General features: G+C 47.3%; 1 protein-coding gene across 6 annotated transcripts in view; it reads left to right on the top strand.

Annotated features, from left to right (window-relative positions):
* The window catches only part of SZT2 (SZT2 subunit of KICSTOR complex), a 66,199-nt gene that overhangs the window by 980 nt on the left and 39,825 nt on the right, over window positions 1-25,394 (top strand). For all 6 annotated transcript variants that reach the window (XM_076340404.1, XM_076340399.1, XM_076340400.1 and 3 more), the window contains exons 4-15: window positions 175-345; window positions 2,235-2,366; window positions 4,464-4,623; window positions 5,093-5,199; window positions 5,391-5,601; window positions 6,673-6,843; window positions 12,246-12,477; window positions 14,332-14,461; window positions 15,748-15,890; window positions 16,548-16,700; window positions 17,053-17,167; window positions 25,189-25,394. In XM_076340404.1, coding sequence (XP_076196519.1) covers window positions 175-345; window positions 2,235-2,366; window positions 4,464-4,623; window positions 5,093-5,199; window positions 5,391-5,601; window positions 6,673-6,843; window positions 12,246-12,477; window positions 14,332-14,461; window positions 15,748-15,890; window positions 16,548-16,700; window positions 17,053-17,167; window positions 25,189-25,394 — 1,931 coding nt within the window. The remainder of the gene's footprint in view (window positions 1-174; window positions 346-2,234; window positions 2,367-4,463; window positions 4,624-5,092; window positions 5,200-5,390; window positions 5,602-6,672; window positions 6,844-12,245; window positions 12,478-14,331; window positions 14,462-15,747; window positions 15,891-16,547; window positions 16,701-17,052; window positions 17,168-25,188) is intronic.

The following is a 25,394-nucleotide window of genomic DNA, read 5'->3' as shown; positions in this document are numbered from 1 at the left end:
CTGTTTCTCTGCTGAATGCTCAGTGTGTGACTTAAATTTACAGGGAACTGTCATTTTAATCCAGCTGCTGTTGCAGAACGATGTTTGCTGTTGGCTCGGCGTGGTGGGGCAACCAGCGATGAGACTGAAAGTCCTAGAAGATGAAAAAGCTGTTCCCTTTCTCTGTTGCTGCAGGATGACTCAACAGGGGAGATAATTTTTGATGAAGTGTTTCACGCCCTTTCCCGATGCTTGGTGGGATTGTTAAGACCCTTTCGTATCCCTGGTTCAGACATTATCTACCAGCCAGAGATCTTTGTCACCATCCAGGCGTATTCCTCCATCATTGGCCTGCAGTCCCATCAGGTAAAGTTCAGCCTCTCCCTTGGCACAGCTCAGCGTGTGAGCAGGTTGCTGTATGGGCTTCCTGTGAACACAGAGGAAAGCAGGGGCACGTGGTAGCTGGGCTCTGTTATCTGTGATGCTGCAGACTTGTCTCATTAAAATGTGCAGCCTGGTGCGGTGGGGAAGTGTATGTGAGCAACTTCTCCTTTCTGGGCAGGAAGCGGAGGTTTCTCCCGGGGGAGCAGGGCGCAGCAGAGAACGCCGCCCACAGGCACGGTCTCAGAGTTGGGCCACAGGGAGTATTTCCCTCATGTCGAATGTGTGCTGCTTGTTGTTGTTTTGTTGTGTTGGGTTTTTTTTTTTTTTATTTCTGTTGACTAATTCTTTTTGGCCTGTTATAATTAGCTTGAAGCATTCAAGAAGAGCTGGTGTGCCCAAAAGCTTGTCTGCCTGCTCCAACTGTGCAGCAGTGGTTTATTCAAAGATAATTGCCTCTTCCTACAAACCTTGCTCTTTTTTTGCACTGGTATGAATATGTTTCTCCTTGCTGGAGAGAGCAGCCAGCCCCGGTACTGAGATTATCAATGAGACTTTACTTGAGCCGGGGCCGGTCTGTTTAATAAATTGAAGTCTGGTTTACGGTGCCAGTGTGGTTTTTGAAGTTTATCCTTGATCCCTTCCACCTCACAGTATTTTCACGTTATTTTCACATTTCTGATGGTGTATTTCATCCCTTTGCTAATACCAGGGAAAGCGGGTAGTAACAGGAGAAGCCTGTTAGTCTACGCTTGTTCCCTCCCTCTCTCTCCCCAGCCCACCTCTGCCCAAGCCTTCTGCAAGGCTGCAGCCTTTAATGGTCTGTATAGTGCTTGAAGAGCGTGGCCCTCGCTTTGGTCCGTTCTTGGGTCCTACCGAAGTAAGCGTAGCAGGAATTTCTCCATTTGCCAATGATGTGTGTCATCTTGTCCAGCTATCCTGCAGACACCATCATGCTTTGCCTCAGTATCTCCCCTATTTACACTAAATTGAGCACTCTGAAGTTGCTACATTTTTCTTTGGATCTCTCTAAAGACCTGTTTATTGTATGAGGCCAGGAACTGTCATCTCTGGGTACCACTGGATAAGCTTTATATTCCTTTTATGGAGGAAGAGTCATATATGTGTTTCACTCATCTGGGAAAGCCTGTCTATATTGTCATCATTTACTTTTCCTATGTCACCATGACGTCTTGCCCATCTGAGGTTGAGGGAATGTGGATAACATGCAGCGTCCCACCTGTCTGTTGGGTTCTTTGTCTACACGATGTATCTTCTTTGCCTCCTGGTTGTGGACAGAGGTTGCCAGTACAATGGTGGCATCTGTAAATGCAAGTGTCATGCCTGTCAGCTTGGGGAGTTTCTGTGGTGCCGGGCTCACTCTGTCACATCACTCAGCCTCTTTTGTAATGTCCAGTCTAATTTTTTCTTTTCTTTATTTCAATTTGCTGTTCCTTTATCCAGCCACTTACTGGAAGATAATTGGATCAGTCTATAGGTGAGTTAGATTAGAACGAACAGGCCTTCCTTAGAAACGTCAGACCAGAGTTAATGGCTTCTAACAAGGATCCCACATCGCTTTCTCCTGACAACTGCTTATCCTGGAAGAAGGCAAATGAAGTAGGAATTTCTTGCTCAAGAAGGAGATTTCCCAAAGAGTCGTGAGCATTTGCTGCGGAGTGCACTGCAGATGCCACGAGACACCGCTGCTCACAGGCAGTTGGCTCTGAGCAGGAATAGTGAGAAGAGGCCTGTGCTGTACCTGTACTTTGTCAGGGACGTGTCTGAACTTGAACTCTCTTCCTGTGTATCATTTTGGGGGCTGGTACTATAAAACCTTAGCTTGATGACTGACGTGTGTGTCCTTGGGCCAGGTACTGTTCCAGGGCTGTCAGCTGGATGAGACGAAGCGAGAGGCCTTTCTGCACCAAGTTTACACACAGCTATGTGCCTTTGAGAACAAAGTGGCAGAGATGCTCCAGCAACAGTATGAACCCAAACCGCAGGTAAGGAGGGCAGAGGTGGCTGGGGTCTCTTGGCTCCCTGGAGATTTGCACTCTGAGGCCCCTCTGGGGTGGGGTGGCGAGAGGAACAGCAGCATAGGTGTGGAGAAGGAACAGCTGAGGAGTTTGTAAGGTAACTTTGTGGGATCCAGTAATGAGACATGAACACTGAGGAAAGCAGAACCAGTAAGTGTTTAGAAGGACTGATGAGAATGGTTACCTTCCCCAAGATTATTGTGCAATAAAGCAGCCTGACTTCTTGTACATCATGGGACAAACTGTAGGATGTGCTTTCTCTCTGAAGGAGATGGTGGGAGAGGTGATTATGCCCTTATCATTAATCTATAAATAGCTGTGAATATTCCCTTGGCCCTTGTTACATTTCTTGAATGAAAATACTTCCTTGTTACCACAGAAACTGACCATGAAACTGAATAAACAGCCAGTGCAGTTTCTAATACTCCTTGAAATCTGTGGCAGACGCTGTTTTGTAGCCACGGATACAGGTATCAGCAAGTTAATGATACCACTATAAAATACAGCTTAGGATGAAATTAAAAGTGAGACTCTGTAGGGAGTCAGAATGTCTATGGATTTCTCATCAAGATCATCTCTCCTGATCTTGGAAATGAAGAATGTGAAGGTTACATTGTGATACTGCCATGTTCACGTGGCAGTTACAATTGTATCTATGGGCACCCTTCTTGCAGTCAAAGGCATTATTGGCCTGGCTGAGGTTATTTAGTCCTTATTTAGCATTAGTTATTAGAGTTTGGGCAAAAAGAAAAAAGAAAAAGTCTCAAAATCAGTTGAGCAAGAGGCCACTGGGGATCTATTGCAGTTGCATATCTGAAGTGTTTCAAATCTCATATTCTAGCTGAAATTTATATCTTTGAATGCTAAGACTGTCAGTCCTGGAACAGAAGGAAGATTGCAGGAAGTAAATACCTTTCCCAGTGTGTCCAGCTGGTGTTTTTGCAGTGCTTTGTATGCATTCCTGCTTGCTGCAGTATTTCTCTCACTGTAAACTACCCTGTAACTTCTTCCATGCAAATGGGGGAAAGAGACGCACTTGTAGGCCAGAGGGACTGGCGAGTCCTGCCACAGGCTGTGGGGTGGAGGTGGGAGGCCCCAGGGGAAGGGCAGGGACTGAAACTTTTTTTACTTTTGAAGTTGCATTAGCTGTGTCACTGTCAACAAGTGTCTGAATTTAAGGCATCTGGCAAATTAAAGTGATGGATAGTCAGGTTTTTTGCTCACAGCCGCAGGCTGCTCCCATTTGTGCAGAACACAAGTTTAGTTAGTTCTAGTTTTCTTTTCCCAGCTCCAGTCATCTGTAGCTTTGCAGGGGAGGGTCTTGCCCATTCTCTGTATTAGCAGTAAAAGTGAAGCAATAGTTTATTGCAGGGTTGAACTGTCAGAGCCTTCTGGAGATGAGGGGACTATGAACGCAGTAGGTTCCTCACCAGCGTAATTATACAAATTTCAGGCTTTGCCTGGGGGATATTTTTCATAGAAGATGCAGGAGAAGCCTACCTGCATTTGCTTATATCAGCACTGCATAACGAGTGCTGTTTGAACAGAGTTAAATGTATAGGCGCTAGACTTTGTCCTTATGAGGCTCCTTACCCCCTCTGCTGCAGTGCTTCATAAGTGAGACATAGCTGTCTCTGCCTCTCCAGCGTTTCTGGGCTTTACTTGAGTAGATGCTGAATAGCTGCAGTGTCTACTAAATGATAAGGAAAAAAGAGGTATTCACCATCTCTTTAATCGGGAACTGCTTTGCTCTGCCGAGGAGCTTTAGTGACACCCAAGTGTCTCATCTTTCCCCTTCTGTGAGAAATCAGCTTATAATAAAGCTCTGAGCATGTTGTCCCCTTCCTCCGCCCTTGAGCAGCCTTGCCCAGCTGTTCTAAGGGGCCCAAGTGACCAGGACTTTGAGAACACCTGGAAATTAAAGCTAGAAGTGGAGTCTGCTGAAGTGCTCCAGGGCTGTGGTACCATGGGGCTCCTAGACTGAAGTCTGTTTGGGAGAGTGAGAACTAGAGCTAGGCTGAAGTCTGCCTCATGGGGCCTTGTGGGTTTTATTTACTTTTCCAGGTGGATTTGTCACCCCTGAGCCAAGAGAGCCCTGGTGACGTGCAGGAGCCATCTGGGAGGAAGCCCAGCGTGTCTGTTGTCACTGCCGATGTTGGCCTCGTCAGCATGGTCCGGCAGGGAATTCTAGCACTGCAGCTGCTGCCTTCCAACTCCAGCGCAGGTTGGCTTCGTCCTGTGGGTTAAGGTTTGCCCAGTTGTTTGCAAAGGGTTGTATTCCTCCTGCCTTAGGCTATTAATTTTGTAAGGGCTGGTGCATGGACCCTTCTGTTAGGGATGAAATTTCAACAGCAGCTTTTGCTCTGCACTCTGTGGGCAAATTGTGGTGGTGGGAATGGGGAGAACAACACTGCGCCACGTGCCATGTGTCAATGTTAGGGAGTTTGTGAGGAAGCACAGCTGTGACTGTTGCTCGGGACAACCCAGGGTGTGCAGAGTTGTGCCCTGCCTGAGTGCTTTGCTGTACCTTGTCGGGAAGTTTGCCAGCTCCAGAACTCCTTGGAAGCTCTAAACCAACCTCAGGATTTTCCTTTCTACTTTTGCCCTGCCTAAATTTTATCTCTGGTGGATATACTGGGAGAGCGGTAGCTGGTTGAGATGGAAGATGCACTAAGATACTGCCTTGTTTACAGGTATAATAATAATTACGGATGGTGTGACTAGCGTCCCTGATGTGGCTGTGTGCGAGACTTTACTCAACCAGCTCCGCAGTGGCACAGTGGCCTGCTCCTTTGTACAGGTATGTCTGCTGCTAGCAGGGAGTGTGGGGGCTGCTGCCTGCCAGAGGGAGGAAGGTGGGTTGCTGTCGGTGGCGTTCACCTCCAGAGGGGAAGAGGGGACTTCTCTGCCTGTCTGAGGCCTTTACCGGTCCTCTGCCTTGTCCTCAGCACTGCTGTACTCTCTCGGGTATCTTCTTTATCCATCCCGTAGGTGGGCGGTGTCTACTCGTACGATTGCAGCTTTGGCCACGTTCCCAATGTGGAACTGATGAAATTCATCGCCATGGCCACTTTTGGTGCTTACCTCTCCACATGCCCTGAGCTGGATCCCCTGAGCCTGGATCTGAATGTGTATCACAAGGCATTTCTGCTATACTCCTTTCTGCGTACTGGGGAGTCCCTGAATCCAGAATACTACTGCGGTGAGGAATGTGCATGTCCTCCTTCCAGCAGATGGATGTCTTACAGCACACCTCTTTGGGGTGACTCCCCCAGGCTTCGTTATGCTGATACTCTCCCTTGTCCCCTCCGGGCCATGCCTCCTGTAGGCTCTGGGCACTATTGAGCCATGCAGTCTCATCTGTGACTCCCTGGTTCCAGGAATTGGGTGGATCAGGGAAAATTCATGTCCCATTTTGCACCATTCCCCTTTCTGTGGACTTCACTCAGCAAACTGCAGTAAGGCCTGCTGTGTTGGAACTTGGAAGGGGTGAGAAGCCCTCGTCTGACCTTTCCTGCACACTGGCTGGCTCGCAGATTGGGACATTCTGGAGAGCTTGTCCTAATCGGGCTTGCAGATGGCAGTTTGGATTGAAAAACTAGACCCCTTAGAACTGTCCCAAATGCTTCTCTTGGTTGTTCTTAATTTGTGAATGTTTGTGACTGAGAGTATGCTAGGAGAGATTAGTTATCAGTAAAACATGGAAATTCCCTTTCATGCCCTGGCGATAATGCTGGTGCCATCTGCTCTTTCTGTAACTTGGCAGCAGAAGCCGCATACAGTGACAAGTTTGAAGAGAGCTGGACTGGGACTTGGAAATGTTGAATCTTAGAAAGATCAGGTGTTAGTGGTTTAAACTCAAGGCTTCCACATCCTGATACCTTTTAGAAAGCACCTGGGAATTCAAGGTTTTCCAGGGAAAGGGGTAAAGCCCAAAAGCTTGCTGTGCGACTGTTGCAACAGCTGTGCAGTTTCTGTCTGTCTAGGCGAAATGTGTAACTCTAATGCGTGCCTTGTCACAAAGGCTGTCCCAGAGGAAGCAGGGCCTGGCACCCCACCCTGCCCCTCTCCCAGGCCTCTTGGCCATGCTAATGGACCTGCTTGCTGCGTTGCAGAGTCAGGAGTGGGTGTAAGTGGTGCCTGAAGGATGTACTGTTCTTCAGGCCAGCGAGTGTTCCTGGCAGCTTCTGTAAAGCACTTTGGGAGAGCTGTTGCTGTAGGATGAGGAGCAGGGGAGTTGCTCCCTCACAAACCCTATCTCTGCCGTTTATAGTGTCCCAGCACAGACTGTTCAATGAGCACCTGGTGTCTGCAAGCAGCAACCCTGCTCTGGCGATGAGGAGGAAGAAGCACACTGAGAAGGAGGTGCATGCTGACCTCGTGAGCGTTGTCTCAGTCCGGCTGCGTGAGGGCTACAGCATCCGTGAGGTCAACATCACGAAAGGTGACTGTGCTGCGTTGGGGGCTGGAGGCTCGGATAGGACTCTGTTGTCAACTGTTGAGAGGAAAGTGCAGGGTCTGCCATCTCAGCAGTGTGGCTGGTATTGTGGAGGAAGGAGCCATTTTCTCCAAACTTTGTTTTTGTGAATACTTGCCTGACGCAGGACTGTCCAGTATTGTGCAGTTGTGCACTTGCCAGGCTCATCCTCTGTGGCTGTAAGTGCCTGAGGAGCGACAGACAGACTGTGATCCTCTGTATCTTGGAAATGAGTCCCCACAATTGCAGGGAAACTAGTGACAGAACTTGGGGTTTTGCAGTTTTCTGGGATTTCTTCTATATTTCTCCTTTTTTCATCCCTTTCTAGTCCTTTGCTAGATGCACTCCAAAATACTAACACAAAGTTGAGCCCTTTGGTACAACAGATTTCATGCCTCCAAACTGCAGTCTTCCAAAGGAAGAAATTGGGGGAAACAAGGATATTGTTAAGTGAAAATGCAAGATCAGTCAGGACCATGACAAATACTAGAAGAACATAAAACCATCCAGTGGTCCTGTTCTCTCATCTGACTCGCTAGAGGTTATGGCACCTGGAGTGTGAGAACTAGCTGCTGACTAGGGACCTTGAGGGGTTTGAGTATCCCAAGGAGTGTCAGTAAACCCTACCTAACTTTCCATCTCCAGCTGTGACTAGTGGTAGTGCTTTAACTGAAGGGGAGATTAAAAAATCCAAATGCAAGTTATGAATTGCAAGCAAGAGAAGAAATTATTCTTGACTGTCACAATGACCGGCAGAAAGCCCGGGATTCTTAAAACGCAATGTAAACGTGTACAACACATGGTGGTCCAGTGTCTTCACTATTCTTTTTGGGATATTAGTACACAGAATATGTTTTATATCAGAAAATTGGTCTGTGATGTAACTCCAAAATCATTCCAAACTTGCCATATGATGTTTGCTATGAATTTACATGGTCTGCCTTAAAACCATGTAATATCTTATGCCACTGCTCTGCTTGGAAGATTGTCCCAGAGCTTAATTGCTCCTTCTCTAGCTTCCTTTCTGAACTCACTCAGACCAAATTAGACCTGTGTGACTTTATTATCCTTAATTAAGCTTATCCTCCTTCTCTGGCATTGCACAAACGTATTTAAGAACAATGCCTTTCTCCTTGTAACCTTCCTTTTGGCAGGTTAAGCAAGCCAATGTTTCAGCCTCCTTTTGTAAGGGCAGGCTCTCTGTTCTGTTTATTCATCTTAATAGCACTTTTTTTTTCTTCCCCCTTCAGTTGTTCGCTTTTCACAGTTTGGTCTCATATTTCTTGAAACAGTTGACAAGAGTGTTGTAAATGTGGTTTTATCGGTGCCTTGTTCAGTAACACAATACTTCCCTGCTTCTGAAGTAAAATACCGTATCTGATAGACCAGGAATCACATGAGCTTTCTCCATGATTGCATTGCATTGTTAGTGCAGAAATCCCTGTGTCTTTCACGCACCTTTTGCTTCCAGCTGATGAGTCCTTAGGGGTGTTTTATTGGTTTTTGTTTAGTAGTCCCTCAATGTGCTATTCTTCACATAATAGCACTCTTAAGTTCATCTCACTCAGTTCATCTCACTATTCCAGCGTGATGACTGGGAATTGCAGTTCTTTTGGCTTGATGCTTCTTACAAACTGAATGGATCTAAACAAGCTTTTTTTGGGAAGGTTGCTAACAATTATATTAGGTGGGACAATTTCTAAAGTTGGTCTTCCAGGAGGATCCCTAATTTCTTGTTTCAGGAGTTTTCTATTAAAAGTAAGAATCTGCTAAGGGTTCCCATTGAGACAGCTCTTCTAGTAATGTCTGCAGATTGCTTTCACTAATCTCCTGTAGGGGTGGCATGAGATACTTCCCTTAAATCCAGGCAGATTAGGTCCATTGCACTCTCCTTGTCTAGGAATATCTATGAAGCAGTCTGACAAGTCAGTTTCTGTCCAAGCTGTGCTCAGTATTGTGTCTTTTATCCTTCTGTGCGCCAGTTCACTTACAGCTTGGACAGCGCCGGAGAGAGTGCCTTTCTTTAATCTGGCAGCAATGGTGAAGTGCCTTTGGTGACTGTGAAGTGCTATATAGAAATGCTGGAAGAGATAGCAGGTGTGAATCATTCAAAAAGCGATCAGACAAGTTCACGTTGTACCTTTTTGCACAAAGGTGTAGCTACAACCTCTGGCTCAGGATATCGCAAAACAGCAAATTCCTGGACTCCGGAGGAATGTATCAGAAATATCACCACATGTTCACCATGCTCCCTGCACTTTCCTCTAGGTATCTTCCTGATGCCTTTTAGCCCTTGGAACGCTAAATGGATTGGTCTTCTGTTTTCACAAGAGCAGAGAGCAGAAGAGCAGCTGCACTGGATCAGAGTTACCTTCTGTGGTGAATAGCTATGGGCAGGTGCACAGGAAGGAGTAAGAATAGGGTAAACGTACATGATAACTCCTTTCTCCTTTCCTTTTTTCTTTCCTTTGAACACTCTCTAGCTCTTTGCAGCTCAGGGCCTCCCTGAGCCAGAAATACTTTCTGTGTGTTTTGATGAAGTTTTTTTAGAAGGAATTTAAAAATGAAATGTCTGAGCTATCAAAAATACAGTGTGTATTTCTATGCGAGCCTTCAGAATAGTAGCAGATAATGTTACTTATACTTTGGAAAGGTTAAATGCTCTGGGGAGTTGCTGGCTGTGATCAGAAAAATTGTTGCACTAACATCTTAAACTAGAATTTACAAAAGATCAAGACATTTAGACATTCAGCACTGCCTCTGCTAAGGAAAAGCATGTTTGGCTAATCAGGAGTCTCTGGGCCATTCTGTAGAGACGTGTATAACAAAGAACAGTTAATTAACCTGGATGCCAAAAGCTTTTGCCAAAACTTGCAAACTAAAGGCTGTTAAGGAGCCAGCTGGCTGTGAAGCAAGACAAAAGAGTGCAGTTGTGGACTTTGACACTGTCGCTTTTCTGCTTCACTTTGCCAAAGGCAAAATAGAATAAATAGCTAGCTTTGTGCTCAGAGTTGCCTGGAGAGGTTTGTGATATTTATAAGTGCTCTGGTTACCCTCACTATTTGATTTTAGATATTTAGGCATTTAGAAGGCTACTGTGGTTAGTTAGGAATGCAGAAGTGCTTGCGAAAGGAGGAGGATTGGAAAGTATGGAAAGGAGAGAAGCTGTGTCTGAGAAGCCGTGGGGCCATGGCGTGTAATGGAGCTCATCTCCTCTCCTGTTTCTTTCTGGGACAATGTCAGAGGATTGCCCTCTGTAACGAAAAAAAATTCTCACCATTTTGTGTTGCTGTGTGTTGAGGAGAGCCTGGAGGACATTTTTCAAAACCTCATCTTCCTCTCTGAATCAGTCCAGCACCAAAAATGGCTGGGCACGAGCTGGCCAGTGAGAATGGCTGTTCTCAGTGTCAGGAATTGGGAAAACAAAGTGAGTTTTCTAAAAACCAGAGCTGGACTTTATGAAAGAAATCAAAGCAGCAAAAACTTTTGTTAGCTGTAAAGTCAAGAATCAGAAACAGATTGTTTTGCAGTAAGAACAAACTAAAGATTCATCTAGGTATGACTTCAAACTAAGCAAATATTTTGCCTGTGTTTTTAGTTCTGCTTGTGTTGGATTGTAGGATTGAAGCCAGGATGACTAATGGAAACAGGTGGAAGTAGGAAATATTTTCATTAATGATCTAGGCAAAAAATGTAGGAATTTATTTATCATGTTTGCTGTTGATGAAGTAGAAAGGCTTTGTTATGAGAACCAAAATATTGTGCAGAAAGCAGTGGATGAGCACTAAAGCAATAAGAATGAGGTGACAGCATGAAATGGAAAGAGACAATTTTATAAATTCTTGTTTAGCCTCTCTGATAAACTAGACAATCTTCATATGGAAGCAACAGATGGTACAACCCTGGCAAATGCATTTATAGTAACGCAAAGCACCCATTGTGGAAAACATTAGTGACCTGAGATAAAATCCTAGTAACCCCTCAGATGAAATACAGGTGAAATATAGTATACACCTTTGATCATCTTTGTTCAGGGAAGATGAATTCTTGAGGTGTAGAAAGGTCTGGGACTGTTAAGGGGAATGGATATTCTGTCATAGGCTGATGACCATGGCTTGGTTTAACCTGTGCAGTAACAGCTGAAACTGGGTAAGGATTTCTTCCCCTAGTGCAGACTCCTTGTCAATGTTATGGAAATGAAGCTGCTTAGAATAAAAATAATTTAATCAAAAGAACAACCTAGCATGAATTTGGCATGTACTCTGGAAGGTTTCTTCTAAACATTGACAGGGGAAGAGTACACTGAGGGAGCCTCTGAGCAGGGACAATGGAAGCAAAAAGCAAGATGGCTTTAAAATGGAGTGTAATCAGCCTGTGATGGGGATGGCATGATGTGCCTATGACAGCAGCAAATGCAACTCTGCAGGAAGCATAGGATCCAGGCTGGTGACCTGTTCAGACGGTTTCCAGCACATCCAATCACTTATCTCACAAATGCTGCAAGTCCGGCAAACTATAGAGCACGCTGGACATCAGAATAGATGATTGAGCAGTTGAAACAGCAGCGTGGCACTGTTATAGAAAGTCATGTGTTTCCCTGGGTTGTTTCGGTACAAATACACATGCACAGTCAGCAGGAGTGTGACAGTTTTCTGCTCTTCTGGCTCAGTGAGGCTTGCTGTCAGGTGTTTGTGTTAATCTTGCTAGAGATGCAATGGTCCGCTTAAAGAAAAAGGTAAAAATGTACAGTTTGAAGAATGGGTGAATATTTATTCTTAACTTCTTAACTTTGGGAGGAGAGGAGGGTAAACATGGTGAGAAGCTTTTGATGCTTGAAGTTCTAGATTGCATGAAATACTGTCTGTGCAGGAAGAACATGGAGTTTAATTCAAGAATCGGGCCTTACCTTCCACATTGTTTATGATCGTGTTATTTATCATCATGTCCAAATGTCCATGTTTCTGCAATGGGATAGATTAACTCTGCAGAGTGCAGGTGAGAAAACTTTGTAGCTTAAAGGCCCTGCACAACTGTGCAAAGCAACAGTTTTCTTGGAAACAAAGATGAGGCTGTGACGAAGAGAGCCCATTGCAAATGTCAGCACCTCCTCTGAGTTTCAGTTGCCTTCTCTAGTGTAGATACTACATGTACATTTAAAGAACTGTTCACCAAATGCTACTGTGTAAGCAAAGCCTCCCTCTGTTGGGGAGGAGAGAGAATGACTTCAGCTAGAGCAAACAGTTGTTAGATTACTTTGTCCTCCTCATAGTGATCGAACAACCTCACAGTACTCTGGAGTCCCTGGTCAGAGATAAAGCTCAAACGTGTACGAAACAGGCACTTGAACTTACTCCTCTGCTCCCGTGCAGGTGGGTCTCAGCTGGAGGTGAAACTAGTGCTGCTTTGGAAGCATAACATGAGGATAGAGTACTTAGCTGTGACACCCTGGCCCCTGGACCCGTCAAAGCGCAGCACATGGGTAGAGGTGACGATGGAAGGAAGCTATGACATCTTGCATGACATCAGTTGCACCATGAGGAAGCCTATCACCAGTCTGTACCGCACTACAGTCATCCGGCGCTTCTGGAACACCTTGCAGAGGTGAGCCGCACCATCCCCAGCAGTTCCCAGTGTCTGATATAACCAAGAAATTCCTTCCTTGGCATGCTGGGGCATGGGTTATGCAGGTGGCCATACCAACCCAGGGTCCCAAAGGAATGTGCTCTGAGGAAGAGGCACGACTGGCGACAAGCTTGCTGCCTAGCCAAGTGTCCTGGTTTCAGCAGGGATAGAGTTAATTTCCTTCCTAGTAGCTGGTACAGTGCTGTGTTTTGGATTTAGGGTGAGAACAATGTTGATAACACACCGATGTTTTAGTTGTTGCTAGGTAGTGTTTACACTAGTCAAGGACTTTTCAGCTTCCCATGCTCTACTGACTGAGCAGGCTGGAGGTGCACAAGAAGCTGGGAGGGGGCACAGCCAGGACAGCTGACCGAAACTGGCCAAAGGGATATTCCATACCATGTGACGTCATGCTCAGTATATAAAGCTGGGGGAAGAAGAAGGAAGGGGGGAACGTTTGGAGTGATGGCGTTTCTCTTCCCAAGTAACTGTTACGCGTGATGGAGCCCTGCTTTCCTGGAGATGGCTGAACACCTGCCTGCCCATGGGAAGTAGTGAATGAATTCCTTGTTTTGCTTTGCTTGCGTGTGTGGCTTTTGCTTTACCTATTAAACTGCCTTTATCTCAACCCACGAGTTTTCTCACTTTTACCCTTCCGATTCTCTCCCCCATCCCACCGGGGGGGGAGTGAGCGAGCGGCTGCGTGGTGCTTAGTTGCCGGCTGAGGTTAAACCACGACACCAAGGAAAAGACTCAGACTGGCCTGTGACCTAGTCTTTAAGACTGCTTCATGGTGAAGGTATTGCTGCCCCTGAGTCCTGATCCTGTGATGCAAACCTTAACTCTGACTGTGTCGTGGTTTAACCCCAGCTGGCAACTAAGCACCACACAGCCACTCGCTCACTCCCCTCCCGGTGGGATGGGGGAGAGAATCAGAAGAGTAAAAGTGAGAAAACTTGCGGGTTGAGATAAGAACAGTTTAATAAGTAAAGCAAAAGCCACACATGCAAGCAAAGCAAAACAAGGAGTTCATTCACCACTTCCCACCGGCAGGCAGGTGTTCAGCCATCTCCAGGAAAGCAGGGCTCCATCACACATAATGGTTACTTGGGAAGACAAACGCCATCACTCCGAACGTCCCCCCCTTCCTTCTTCTTCCCCCAGCTTTCTATGCTGAGCATGACGTCATATGGCATGAAATATCCCTTTGGTCAGTTTGGGTCAGCTGTCCCAGCTGTGTCCCCTCCAACCTTCTTGTGCACCCCCAGCCTACTCGCTGGTGGGGTGGGGTGAGAAGCAGAAAAGGCCTTGACTCTGTGTCAGCACTGCTCAGCAGTGACGAAAACACCCCTGTATTATCAACCCTGTTTTCAGCACAAATCCAAAACACAGCCCCATACTAGCTACTGTGAAGAAAATTAACTCTATCAGAGCTAAAACCAGCACAGACTGCCATCCCATGGAGGTGGTGTGCAGCTGTGCTGCATGGTCACACTAGAAGCAACACCTCATGTCTCTAGGCCTGATGGGCCTATGGGTTATAACGATTTCCTGGCCAGGGTGACCGTTACTCCCTGCTATTTGGCAGATTCCTTTTCTAGCACTTCATTCCCAACTCTGATCATCCTCCTTATATATTAGGCTGTTACACTTGAACTCCCTTAACATGCTCTTTGCAGTCAGGCATTGAATCCCAGCATTGCCGTAGAAAGCTACGTTGGTGTAGATGGGCTCCCAATACATAGGGAGCGCTGTGTGTGCAGACACTGGGCTGACTGGGGCAGCAAGGGGGAGAGCATGGGCTTTTGTGGCTAACTGCCTCTTCTCTTTCAGCATCAATCAGACAGATCAGATGTTGGTTCATCTGCAGTCTTTTGACACAGTCCCAGAACACTTCACCATTCCTGAGAGCACCAAGAACGGGGTGCCCCTCTTCTACATCCCCCCAGGCTCCACCACTCCGGTATGTTCCCTCTCTCTCCCATTTAATGTGGGATAGGTTGTCCCTCCTGCCTATTCTGTCTTGCACCAGGGGATGCTGAGTCCCAACAGGCAATCAAGATCTTCTGTAACTCTCAGGCTTCATGTCTTGCTCTTTGTCCTGCTCAGTAACAGAGTTCAGGTGCAATGCGGTGCCTGTTAACATCCCATCCCATACTTTCTCCCCTCTGAGACATCACCCTATGTCTTTATTGCTGCAGCTACACCTCTGAGCCCCACAGCAAGTCTCCTAAGTGTGCTGTGAAGCCTTGTCCTGTAGTGATGTGTTGTGTGAGACTGATGGAGAGGTTGACACACTTATTTTTGCCATGCTTTTTCGGTGGATACCTCATATGTGTGGAGTTGCTGCTGATAGTCTTGTGCCCTAGTGATGTAGCTCAGCACCGTCAGGTGAAGATATAGGATGTGCTGAATAGTTGTTGTTTAATAGGCTCATTGCTCTGAGCACTCATGTGGAAGGTTCAAGAGAGATACTTGTCATCTGCGCAGCAGAAACTAAGCAAAATATGAGTTAATAGTTTCCACTGCAAAATTCAAACTCATTGAAGCTCACTGAGCAGAAGCGCTAGCATATTATCTGTTCCCTGCTAGCAGTGTCCTTGGCATTGATAGAAGACGACTAGCAGATATCAAAGCTAGGGGAGCTTTAACTTAAGACAACTATCCCTTTAACTTTATTGCTTAAGCCCTTTACTTCTTTAGGTTTTCCTAGTAAATCTTCGCTATGTGGGGTTATGTATTCCACAGTATATCTGGAGCATCCCATCTTATGGCTAACCACCACTTTATTTCTGTGTCAGCAGAGTTGCTGTAGTTGGTGGAATCACAGTGTTACCATACAAACATGTTAGAATTGCCCAATACCACCCATTGCTGGTACCCTATGTGTGTGAGCACTCTCAGATGAGTTATCTCAGTGTTTAATTGCTCTGCTGACACAAGCCATATATCCCCCTCTCAATCAGAAAGCACACCGTTACATATGACATCTTTTCCACGGTTGATTTACTTGATGCTAAGTAGTTAAATTCCTAATTGACATTTCAGGAACCTAATTTATTTTTGCTTATATTGTACTGCCTGTTTCAATGTGAACGCACTTAGTTATTCTGCTGAGAGGCAGTTACTGAAAGCCAGGGATGTGGCTAGCCTTCTAGGCCTATACAGCTCAGCCACTAAAGAAATTCCTGCTCTCTCTGGGTGGAACCAGACAGTTTCTTCCTGAATATTGCCCTGTCATTTTCTCAGGTGCTATCCCTGCAGCACAGTGGGTCTGACTCAAGCCATTCCCAGTTTGCGTCCTACTGGAAGCCTATTCTTTCCATGGATGCCAACTTCTGGCAGAGGTGGCTGCATATGCATCGTATAGTCCTCCTTCTGGAGCATGACACGTATGTAACTGGCAGGGCTGAACTTGCGTGCACAGTGTGGGCCAGCCTAGGAAAGCAGGGCGTCCAGTTCAGTCCAGTTGCAGAGCTGCAGCTGTCTTGCAGGTGCCTGTGGCCAAGGGAAGGGCCTCGCTAGTGGGACCTGGTGGATGGTGAAGGCTCATTTATCTGAGAGGGACTGTGGGTTGGGAGGTCATCTTTGTCAAGAGGGGGGCTGTTCTCAGGAGCATAAATTGTTTCTCAAGTCCCTCTTGGGTTTGGATTTCCTGATTGCAGGGGGTGTGCACCATCCAGTTGGAGCTATCCCACATATTTCTGTTTGCTGCTGGAAAACATCTTCCCCAAAAGCATTGCTTTCCGGAGGCTGGTCCTAGTTGCAGAGTTATGTGAATAATAGCCATATATTGCATGGAGGGAGATAGAAATGATACAAGGGTGTGCTCTCTGCAAGGTGGAGAGCAGGATCCCTGTGCGCTCAGGGAGTGTGGCTCTCACCAACAGGCACAGGTAGGGGAGGTGCTTGGGTATTGGCTGCTGTAGAGGTATAAGGCTGATGTACCAGTCAGAGGATGAGTTGGAATGGATGTAGCAATGTCTCTCTGGGCTTTGGGGGAAGAAGAGAAACTGTGGTTTTAAAATGACTTTCTGTCACACCTGCAGGCCTGTGCCCAAGCACCTGCACACACCGGGCAACAATGGCCGCTACAGCACCATCCAGTGCCGCATCTCTCACTCAGCGCTCACCTCCCTGCTGCGGGACTGGAGCAGCTTTGTGCTGGTGGAGGGCTACTCCTACGTCAAACTGATACACAGGTGAGTGGCTCTGAAGCAGTCCCATGTGGGGAATCAGGCATATAGCCAGACCAAAGATCCAGTTAGACCAGTACGCTGTGATGGGCTAGAAGCAGATGTCTAGAGGAGAGAATAAGAGCAACACAAGTGGGTATAAAACCCTGCATATTCTGAACTGCTGCCACTGCGTTCCAGGCGCAGCCCAGAGGGAGAGGGAAGCCAGCTGGGGGGTTTCTGCATGCTAGAACTGATGTGTGTTGCTGCCAAGTTGTGTGGGCTGTTGAGCTCTGCGGAGCAGGCCTCCACTTGGCCTGACACGACAGAGCAGCAAGATCCGTGCTATTTCAGCCCTGTCTTAATCCCTCCTCCCTAGCTCTGAGGATCCCACACCTTCCTCGTTTTATGTGGTGCGGATCATCTCCAAAGCTCCTTGCATGGTTCTCCGGCTGGGCTTCCCCATTGGCACACCTGCACAGGCCAGGAACAAGGTGGGTAGATCACAGGCGACACTGTGGGCAGGTGTCCTCTAATAACTAACTACTATGTTAAGGCTTAGATGGGTGTGAATTTACTGTAACAGAAAGGGACAGTTTGGACAAAGCTTTCTGTGTTAAGTCTATGAAAGCTCTAAACCCAAAGACTCAAATGTCACTAGAATAGCTGGTCACATGAATGTTTTTCCCACTGCTTAATTCAACTGTGGGGCTTGAAATAATTCAAAGGTTATCTAGTCTATCCTTGTGACCAAAACACAATCAATACTGTCTGTCAGTAACAGCAGATACTTGTCTGACTCATCTGTAAAGACCTCTGTGATGGAGGTACTACATCTTTCCTAGGCTATCTGCTTCAGTAGGTGGTGAATTGCGTATGTATATTGTATCATTTGGGCAAGGAGGAGTTAGAGTTAAAATGCAAACAATGCCCCGCATGAGCAGTACAGGGAGAGAAGAAAAATGTAATACCCAGAAAATGTTTTAAAGAGATGCAAGTCTGCTAGATAGACTTTTAATAACCTCTTTGTATCAAAAGAAATGGGCTGCCCTAGTCAGATGCAGAAGGTGGAGTTACTGTGTGGACTGTTTCTCCAGCTCTAATGGCTGAGACAAGTCTAAGTGTTCCTAGATAAAACAGTAAGTATGAGAAAGACGTCCTGCTATTAAGCTGTGTGAACCTTTTGTTATAAACAAGAGGTTTATCATTAAACCTTTATCTTTTGTCTTCATGAAAGAAATCTTTGGTTTGTCTCGCTTAGCTTTAGTGTTGGATTAGTCTGAGGAGAAGCTGACAAACACGGGAAGGACCATCTCTTTCTGAGATAATGAATACAGATAACACTAAATGCTCTGACACTCTGGAGGATCTGCCCTTTCATGTCTTTAGGGGATCCAGGCTTTGGGCACTGGTTGCTGGGCCAACATGTGGGCTGGTAATGCCAAGTGACAGGTTTTATGAAGGAGTTCCCTCTGGCAAGTGTAAGTTAATACCTGTTTCATGAAGAAGGTGTGAGACAGGCACCATACCCTGCAGCTCTGGGCAAGCTCCAGATCATTGCAGCAGGAGCCGTATGTAGACTGCCCCAGGGGTGGAAACGCAGCCCTACCATTTGCCATGGACTGGGCGGTGACCGATACAGGCATGGGTTGGTTCTCTGGTTCAGCTGCAGTGCCTGTCACCGGGGTTGGAGTAGCCGCAGTGCCTGTCGTGGGGGTAGATCTCTGGATGGTATTCTTAAATAATTGTTTAACCTGAAACAAGATCTGAACCACATTCAGGAGACATAGCAATAGGAACATGCTGGTTTGAACATCCCAAGGATATTAAAAATTCTCAAGAGCCGTTGTAACTAGCCTTGAAGGAGAAAGGAAAGGAGCGGGGAAAAGTGTCCCCCCTGTCTCCCCCACAGATTGGCTCCCTGAGGAGAAAAGGTAGAGAGTGTAATTATTAATAGTTTTCAAAACGTGGAAACTATTCCTGAGGTACGGGAATGACAGCAACGCTGAGTACAAATACCGGATTAGTCTCATGACCAATAATTTTATCATATCATAAACCAGTGTTACACACTGCAGCAAAATTATATCCTTGATCCAGCTCCCAGAGGCGATAAACAGCACAACAGGGAACATACACAGCAAGTAAGGTGTTACATAACACAACTTTGAGAACAAGCACGACAACTTTGAGGGTAAATTAATCAACATTGTGACCAGCGACTATTAAACCAATATAATGAATGCTTGTAACAAATTTGCCTTAACACGCTCTGGTCAGATCTGTCATTATCTCAACACTTTGTGCCCACGTTGGGTGCCAAAAGGACTGTTGTCGTTTAAGCCGGCAGGCAGCTAAACACCACACAGTTGCTCACTCACTCCCCACCCCAGTGGGATGGGGAAGAGAATCAGGAAAAAACAAGCAAAATTCATGGGTTGAGATAAAGACAGTTTAATAGGACAGAAAAGGAAGGGAAAATAATAGTAATAACAACAACAATAATAAAAGAATTTACAAAATAAGTGATGCACAATGCAATTGCTCACCACTCACTGATCCATCGATCAGTGAGTTCCATCCCAGCCAGTTCCCAAGCAGCGGTCACCGTCCCCTGGCCAACTCCCCCCAGTTTCTGTACTGAGCATGGTGTCACATGGTATGGAATACCCCTTTGGCCAGTTTGGGTCAGCTGTCCTGGCTGTGCCCCCTCCCAGCTTCTCGCTGGCAGGGCATGAGAAGCTGAAAAGTCCTTGACTAGTGTAAGCACTACTTAGCAACAGCTAAACCATCAGTGTGTTATCAACATTGTTCTCATCCTAAATCCAAAACACTGCACTGTACCAGCTACTAGGAAGAAAATTAATTCTACGCCAGCTGAAACCAGGACAAGATCGTAAATTGTATCATGCACAATCTTTTTTTTTTTTTTGCCTGCCATACAGCTGATTAGTTACCCAGCATGGAGGATGGCAGTAGAACTTAGCCCGCCTTGTTTAATCATAGAATCGTTTAGGTTGGAAAAGACCTTTAAGATCATCAAGTCCAACCGTTAACCTAGCACTGCCAAGTCCACCACTAAGCCATGTCCCTGAGCACCACATCTACACCTCTTTTAAATACCTCCAGGGATGGGGACTCAACCACTTCCCTGGGCAGCCTGTTACAATGCTTGACAACCCTTTCGGGGAAGAAATTTTTCCTAATATCCAATCTAAACCTCCCCTGGTGCAACTTGAGGCCATTTCCTCTGTCCTATCGCTTGTTACTTGGGAGAAGAGACTGACACCCACCTCGCTACAACCTCCTTTCAGGTAGTTGTAGAGAGCGATGAGGTCTCCCCTCAGCCTCCTTTTCTCCAGGCTAAACAACCCCACTTCCCTCAGCTGTTCCTCATAAGACTTGTTCTCCAGACCCTTCACCAGCTTCATTGCCCTTCTTTGGATGCCCTCCAGCACCTCAATGTCTTTCTTGTAGTGAGGGGCCCAAAACTGAACACAGTACTCAAGGTGTGGCCTCACCAGTGCCGAGTACAGGGGCACGATCACTTCCCTACTCCTGCTGGCCACACTATTTCTGATACAGGCCAGGATGCCATTGGCCTTCTTGGCCGCCTGGGCACACTGCCGGCTCATGTTCAGCCGGCTGTCGACCAGCACCCCCAGGTCCTTTTCCGCTGGGCAGCTTTCCAGCCACTCTTCCCCCAGCCTGTAGCGCTGCATGGGGTTGTTGTGGCCCAAGTGCAGGACCCGGCACTTGGCCTTGTTGAGCCTCATACAGTTGGCCTGGGCCCATCGATCCAGCCTGTCCAGGTCCCTCTGCAGAGCCTTCCTACCCTCGAGCAGATCAACACTCCCACCCAACTTGGTGTCGTCTGCAAACTTACTGAGGGTGCACTCGATCCCCTCGTCCAGATCATTGATAAAGATATCAAAAGAACTGGCCCCAGTACTGAGCCCTGGGGAACACCACTCGTGACCGGCCGCCAACTGGATGTAACTCCATTCACCACAACTCTCTGGGCCCGGCTGTCCAGCCAGTTTTTTACCCAGTGAAGAGTACGCCCGTCCAAGCCATGAGCAGCCACTTTCTCCAGGAGAATGCTGTGGGAAATGGTGTCAAAGGCTTTACTAAAGTCTACGTAGACAACATCCACAGCCTTTCCCTCATCCACTAAGTGGGTCACCTTGTCATAGAAGGAGGTCAGGTTAGTCAAGCAGGACCTGCCTGTCATAAACCCATGCTGACTGGGCCTGATCACCTGGTTGTCCTGTACATGCCGTGTGATGGCACTCAGGATGATCTGCTCCATAACCTTCCCCAGCACCGAGGTCAGACTGACAGGCCTGTAGTTCCCTGGATCCTCCTTCCGGCCCTTCTTGTAAATGAGCATCACATTTGCTAACTTCCAGTCGACTGGGACCTCCCTGGTTAGCCAGGACTACTGATAAAGGATTGAAAGTGGCTTGGTGAGCACTTCTGCCAGCTCCTTCAGTACCCTTGGGTGGATCCCATCCGACCGCATAGACTTGTGTGTGTCTAAGTGGTGTAGCCAGTTGCTAGCCATTTCCCCTTAGATTATGGAGGCTTCATTCTGTTCCCTGCCCCTGTCTTCCAGCTCAGGGGCTGGGTACCCAGAGAAAACTGGTCTTACTGTTAAAGACTGAGGCAAAGAAGGCATTAGGTACCTCAGCCTTTTCTTCATCCTTTGTCACTATGTTCCCCCACACCTAATAAAAGATGGACATTCTCCTTAGCCCTCCTTTTGTTGCTAATGTATTTATAGAGGCATTTTTTATTGCCTTTTATGGCAGTACCCAGATTAAGTTCTAGTTAGGCTTTGGCCCTTCTAATTTTCTCCCTGCATAACCTCATGACATCTTTGTAGTCCTCCTGAGTTGCCTGCCCCTTCTTCCAAAGGTCATAAACTCTCCTTTTTTTCCTGAGTTCCAGCCAAAGCTCTCTGTTCAGGCAGGCCGGTCTTCTTCCCTGCTGGCTTATCTTTCAGCACATGGGGATGGCCTGCTCCTGTGCCTTTAAGATTTCCTTCTTGAAGACTGTCCAGCCTTGGTGGACTCCTTTGCCCTTCAGGACTGCCTCCCAAGGGACTCTGTCAACCAGGCTCCTAAACAGGCCAAAGTCTGCTCTCCAGAAGTCCAAGGTAGCAGTTCTGCTGACCCCCCGTCCTTACTTCTCCAGGAATTGAAAACTCTTATCATTTCGTGATTGCTATGCCCAAGACAGCCTCCAACCATCACATCACCCACAAGTCCTTCTCTGTTCACAAACAACAGGTCCAGCGGGGCGCCTTCCCTAGTTGGCTCACTCACCAGCTGTGTCAGGAAGTTCTTATCTTCCACACACTCCAGGAACCTCCTAGGCTGTTTCCTCTCTGCTGTATTGTATTTCCAGCAGACATCTGGTAAGTTGAAGTCCCCCACGAGAACAAGGGCTAGCAATTGTGAGACTTCTCCCAGCTGCTTATAGAATATTTCGTTTGCCTTTTCATTCTGGTTGGGTGGTCTGTAACAGACTCCCACCATGATATCTGCCTTGTTGGCCTTTCCCCTTATTCTTACCCATAAACACTCAACCCTGCCGTCACTCATTAAGCTCTAGACAATCAAGACACTCCTCAACGTACAGGGCTACCCCACCGCCTCTCCTTCCTTGCCTATCCCTTCTGAAGAGCTTATAGCCATCCATCGCAGCACTCCAGTTGTGTGAGTCATCCCACCATGTTTCCATGATAGGAACTATACCATACTTTTCCTGCTGCACAATGGCTTCCAGCTCCTCCTGTTTGTTGTCCATGCTGCGTGCGTTGGTGTAGATGCTCTTCAGTTGGGCTATGGATCCCGCCACCTTTTTCAGGGGAGAAACCCTAATTCCTACGTGACCATTCTCAGGCGCTTCCATGGTTTCTAACACATCCATAACCCTTGCGTCTTTGCTGCCACATGGATCTCCATCCCCTGCCTCCACTGAGACTGCAGACCAAAGGACTACTTGTGCTCCTGATCCCTTAACCAGTCGTCCCAAGGCCCTGAAGTCTCTCTTGATTGCCCTCAGACTTCTTGTTGCAACTTCGTCACTGCCTACCGGAAAAATCAATGATGGATAGTAATCTGAGGGCCGTACCAGGATAGGAAGTTTTCTTCTCGCATCTTTTAGCCAGGCCCCAGGGAGGCAGCAGACTTCCCTAAGAAGTGGGTCCCGTCTGCATATTGGGCCTTCTGTTCCCTTCAGAAGGGAGTCTCTTATGGCAATGACCCGTCTTTTTTTCTTTATGGAAGCAGTTTTGACGCAGGGCGTAGGCCGACTTAACCTCGGCGACACCTCCAAGCTAGATGAACCATCGTCCCCGTTATTGTTCGGTTCCACTTGCAGAGCCTCGTACCTATTATGCAAGGGCACCTGGGAAGGTGTCACCTTGGCACCTGTGGGGTAGTCACAGAGGAGATGCGCCTGCCACGCCGGGCAGGAACTTGTCACCATTGCCCCCATCCCTTAAGTCATTGTGTTCAGCCAGGCGGAGAGAGGATAGGGAATCCTCCGTGTCATGCGCCCTGTCGGCCTGCTGGGCCTGTCCCAGGGAAGGTAGGGTGCGATTCCAGTACTCTGTCTCTCTCTCGCTCTCCCTGATACTCCTCAACCTACTCACCTCCTCCCGGAGCTCTGCCACTAAGCGGAGGAGTCCCTCTGCCTGGGCGCACCTCCCACAGTGTGCTCACTGCTGCCCTCCGGTACTGGCGTAAGAGCAGGGCACAGCCTGCAGCCCGACGCCTGGGAGGCAGCGTGTTCCCACCGGAGCTCTGTCTGGGAAGCTGCGTCAGTCGTGGTGGGTGCAGAGCTTAGAGAGGCCATGTTTTTCTGCCGGGTGGATACCATTGCTCCCCGGTGGAGCTGGCAGAGCTTCAGCACCCTTCCACGCGAACTGCTGCGCCACGCCCTGGTCGCTAGCGCTCCCCAGGGGTTTCTTTTATATGTGTGGGGAGCTCGGCCGCCATTGCTCCTGGCCCTGCCCAGGTCCTGTCAGCCGCTGTGGTGCGAGCTGCGGGCTCCTGGCGGCTCTCTTGGCTCTCCCGGGGGTTCCCCTGGTTCGGGAAACACCCCTGTGCACCACGCTAGAGCGCTCCGCTGCCGATCGGAGCTGCTAACCTCAGCGACAAGGCGGGCAGGGCTTTTTGTGTTGAGCCATTCAAATTTCCAATGTTTAAGGGAAGGAAAGCACCTGGTACAGTCTGACTTTCAGAACGCTTTTGGTGGGACTTCATATAGGGCACAACTGTAGAATTGGAGTAGGAATGGAGTGTCATAAAACAGAAACTGTCTTAGGGAACAAGGCAAGGAAATTGAAAAAGTGCTCTGTTCTCATCAAGGCAGAAGCTGTTTGTGGTTTTCCCAATCTTTTTACTAGTCAAAGGGTAGGGAACTCATCTGCAGATAGGTAGCACGTAGTGAGCTGGGAAAATCTGCAGGTGGCACAAAGCTATTTGGTTTTCTCTGCCCTTTCAACCTACGTGCTTTGTGGACACCTAAGCAGCACGATGGTGGCTGGAAGCCAGTATTGATAACTGCAAAATAGTGCACCTTGGATTTGGGAGCTTAAACACCATCAGCAATTCTGTGTTATCAGTGTGAAACCACAAAGGGGGGCCAAGTGGCATCGTAGTGCAGAAAAAAACTCTGCTTAATGTTTGGGTTTGGGGACACCTCCTTTCCTTGAAAAAGACATAATAATGATGGGGAAAGTTGCTGAAATAATTAGTGTTGAGGAGGGAGATGGAGAGCTGCTGTTTTCCTGTTTGTCTGCAATGATAATGGAAATTAAAATGAGTTGAACAAAGATTATGAAAAGAAACCTAACTATGGAAATTTCAAAGAAAACACTGGGGCACTGTGGGGATCAGATGCTGGTGTGGGTAGAACCGTATTCAGAGCTGCTAAAAAGAGTAATCAGGAAGTCGTTTTGAAAGTACCTTGGAAAAAAATAACCTAAAAAATAACCTAAGCCCTTGAAACCTTTTACCATAAATGTTTGACACATGAACATGGTAGTGGGGGAACACATCAGCTGTGGGAACAGTCTGGCTCTGTCTTATACGTACTAGTTTACATTTACTGTAGGCTGTTGAGGAGAGGAGGGGAGGAATGACGGTGGGTACTCAGACTGCTTCTGTGGAGGAGCTGGCATGCAATTAATTTGTTTTTCATCAGAGTTATGGAAGGCAATTTCTTCAGCCTTGAAATCGTCTTTGGGTTTTTTTGGACCTTTCTTTTGCTTTTAAAAATATTTGTAGTTGTTAAAATGTGGACCTAAGAGCCTTGTGTCATCTTGATCTTGGTCTTGCTAGTGCCTCAGACGTAAAATGACCTTTAACTCCTGCTCATCTGTGTATTCAAGGAGTGTACTATTCCTTTTAGTCAGGCTCTTGTTCTGGAAGCTTATTTTGAGTATCTTATGTCTCCAGACAAAGGTGGTCACGTTTACCTTTTGCTTTTGCCATGACAGATAGTGGAGGAGTTACGGGACCGAATCTTGCAGCTGCGCTTTCCCCACAGGGTCCAGAGCAAGGAAGCAACTCCAAAAGCAAAGAGGAAAATGTTTGGCAGTAGTTCTCCCTCCAAGTCTCCACCTGTGACTGGGGCCCAGTCAGCCCTCTCAGACAGACCCTGCCTCGTTGTGCTGCACAAACCATTGGAGAAGCTACTAATCAG

The sequence above is a fragment of the Aptenodytes patagonicus genome, chromosome 5, assembly GCF_965638725.1.
Source record: "Aptenodytes patagonicus chromosome 5, bAptPat1.pri.cur, whole genome shotgun sequence".
Lineage (NCBI taxonomy): Eukaryota > Metazoa > Chordata > Aves > Sphenisciformes > Spheniscidae > Aptenodytes > Aptenodytes patagonicus.
This window is presented reverse-complemented; position numbering and strand designations above follow the sequence as displayed.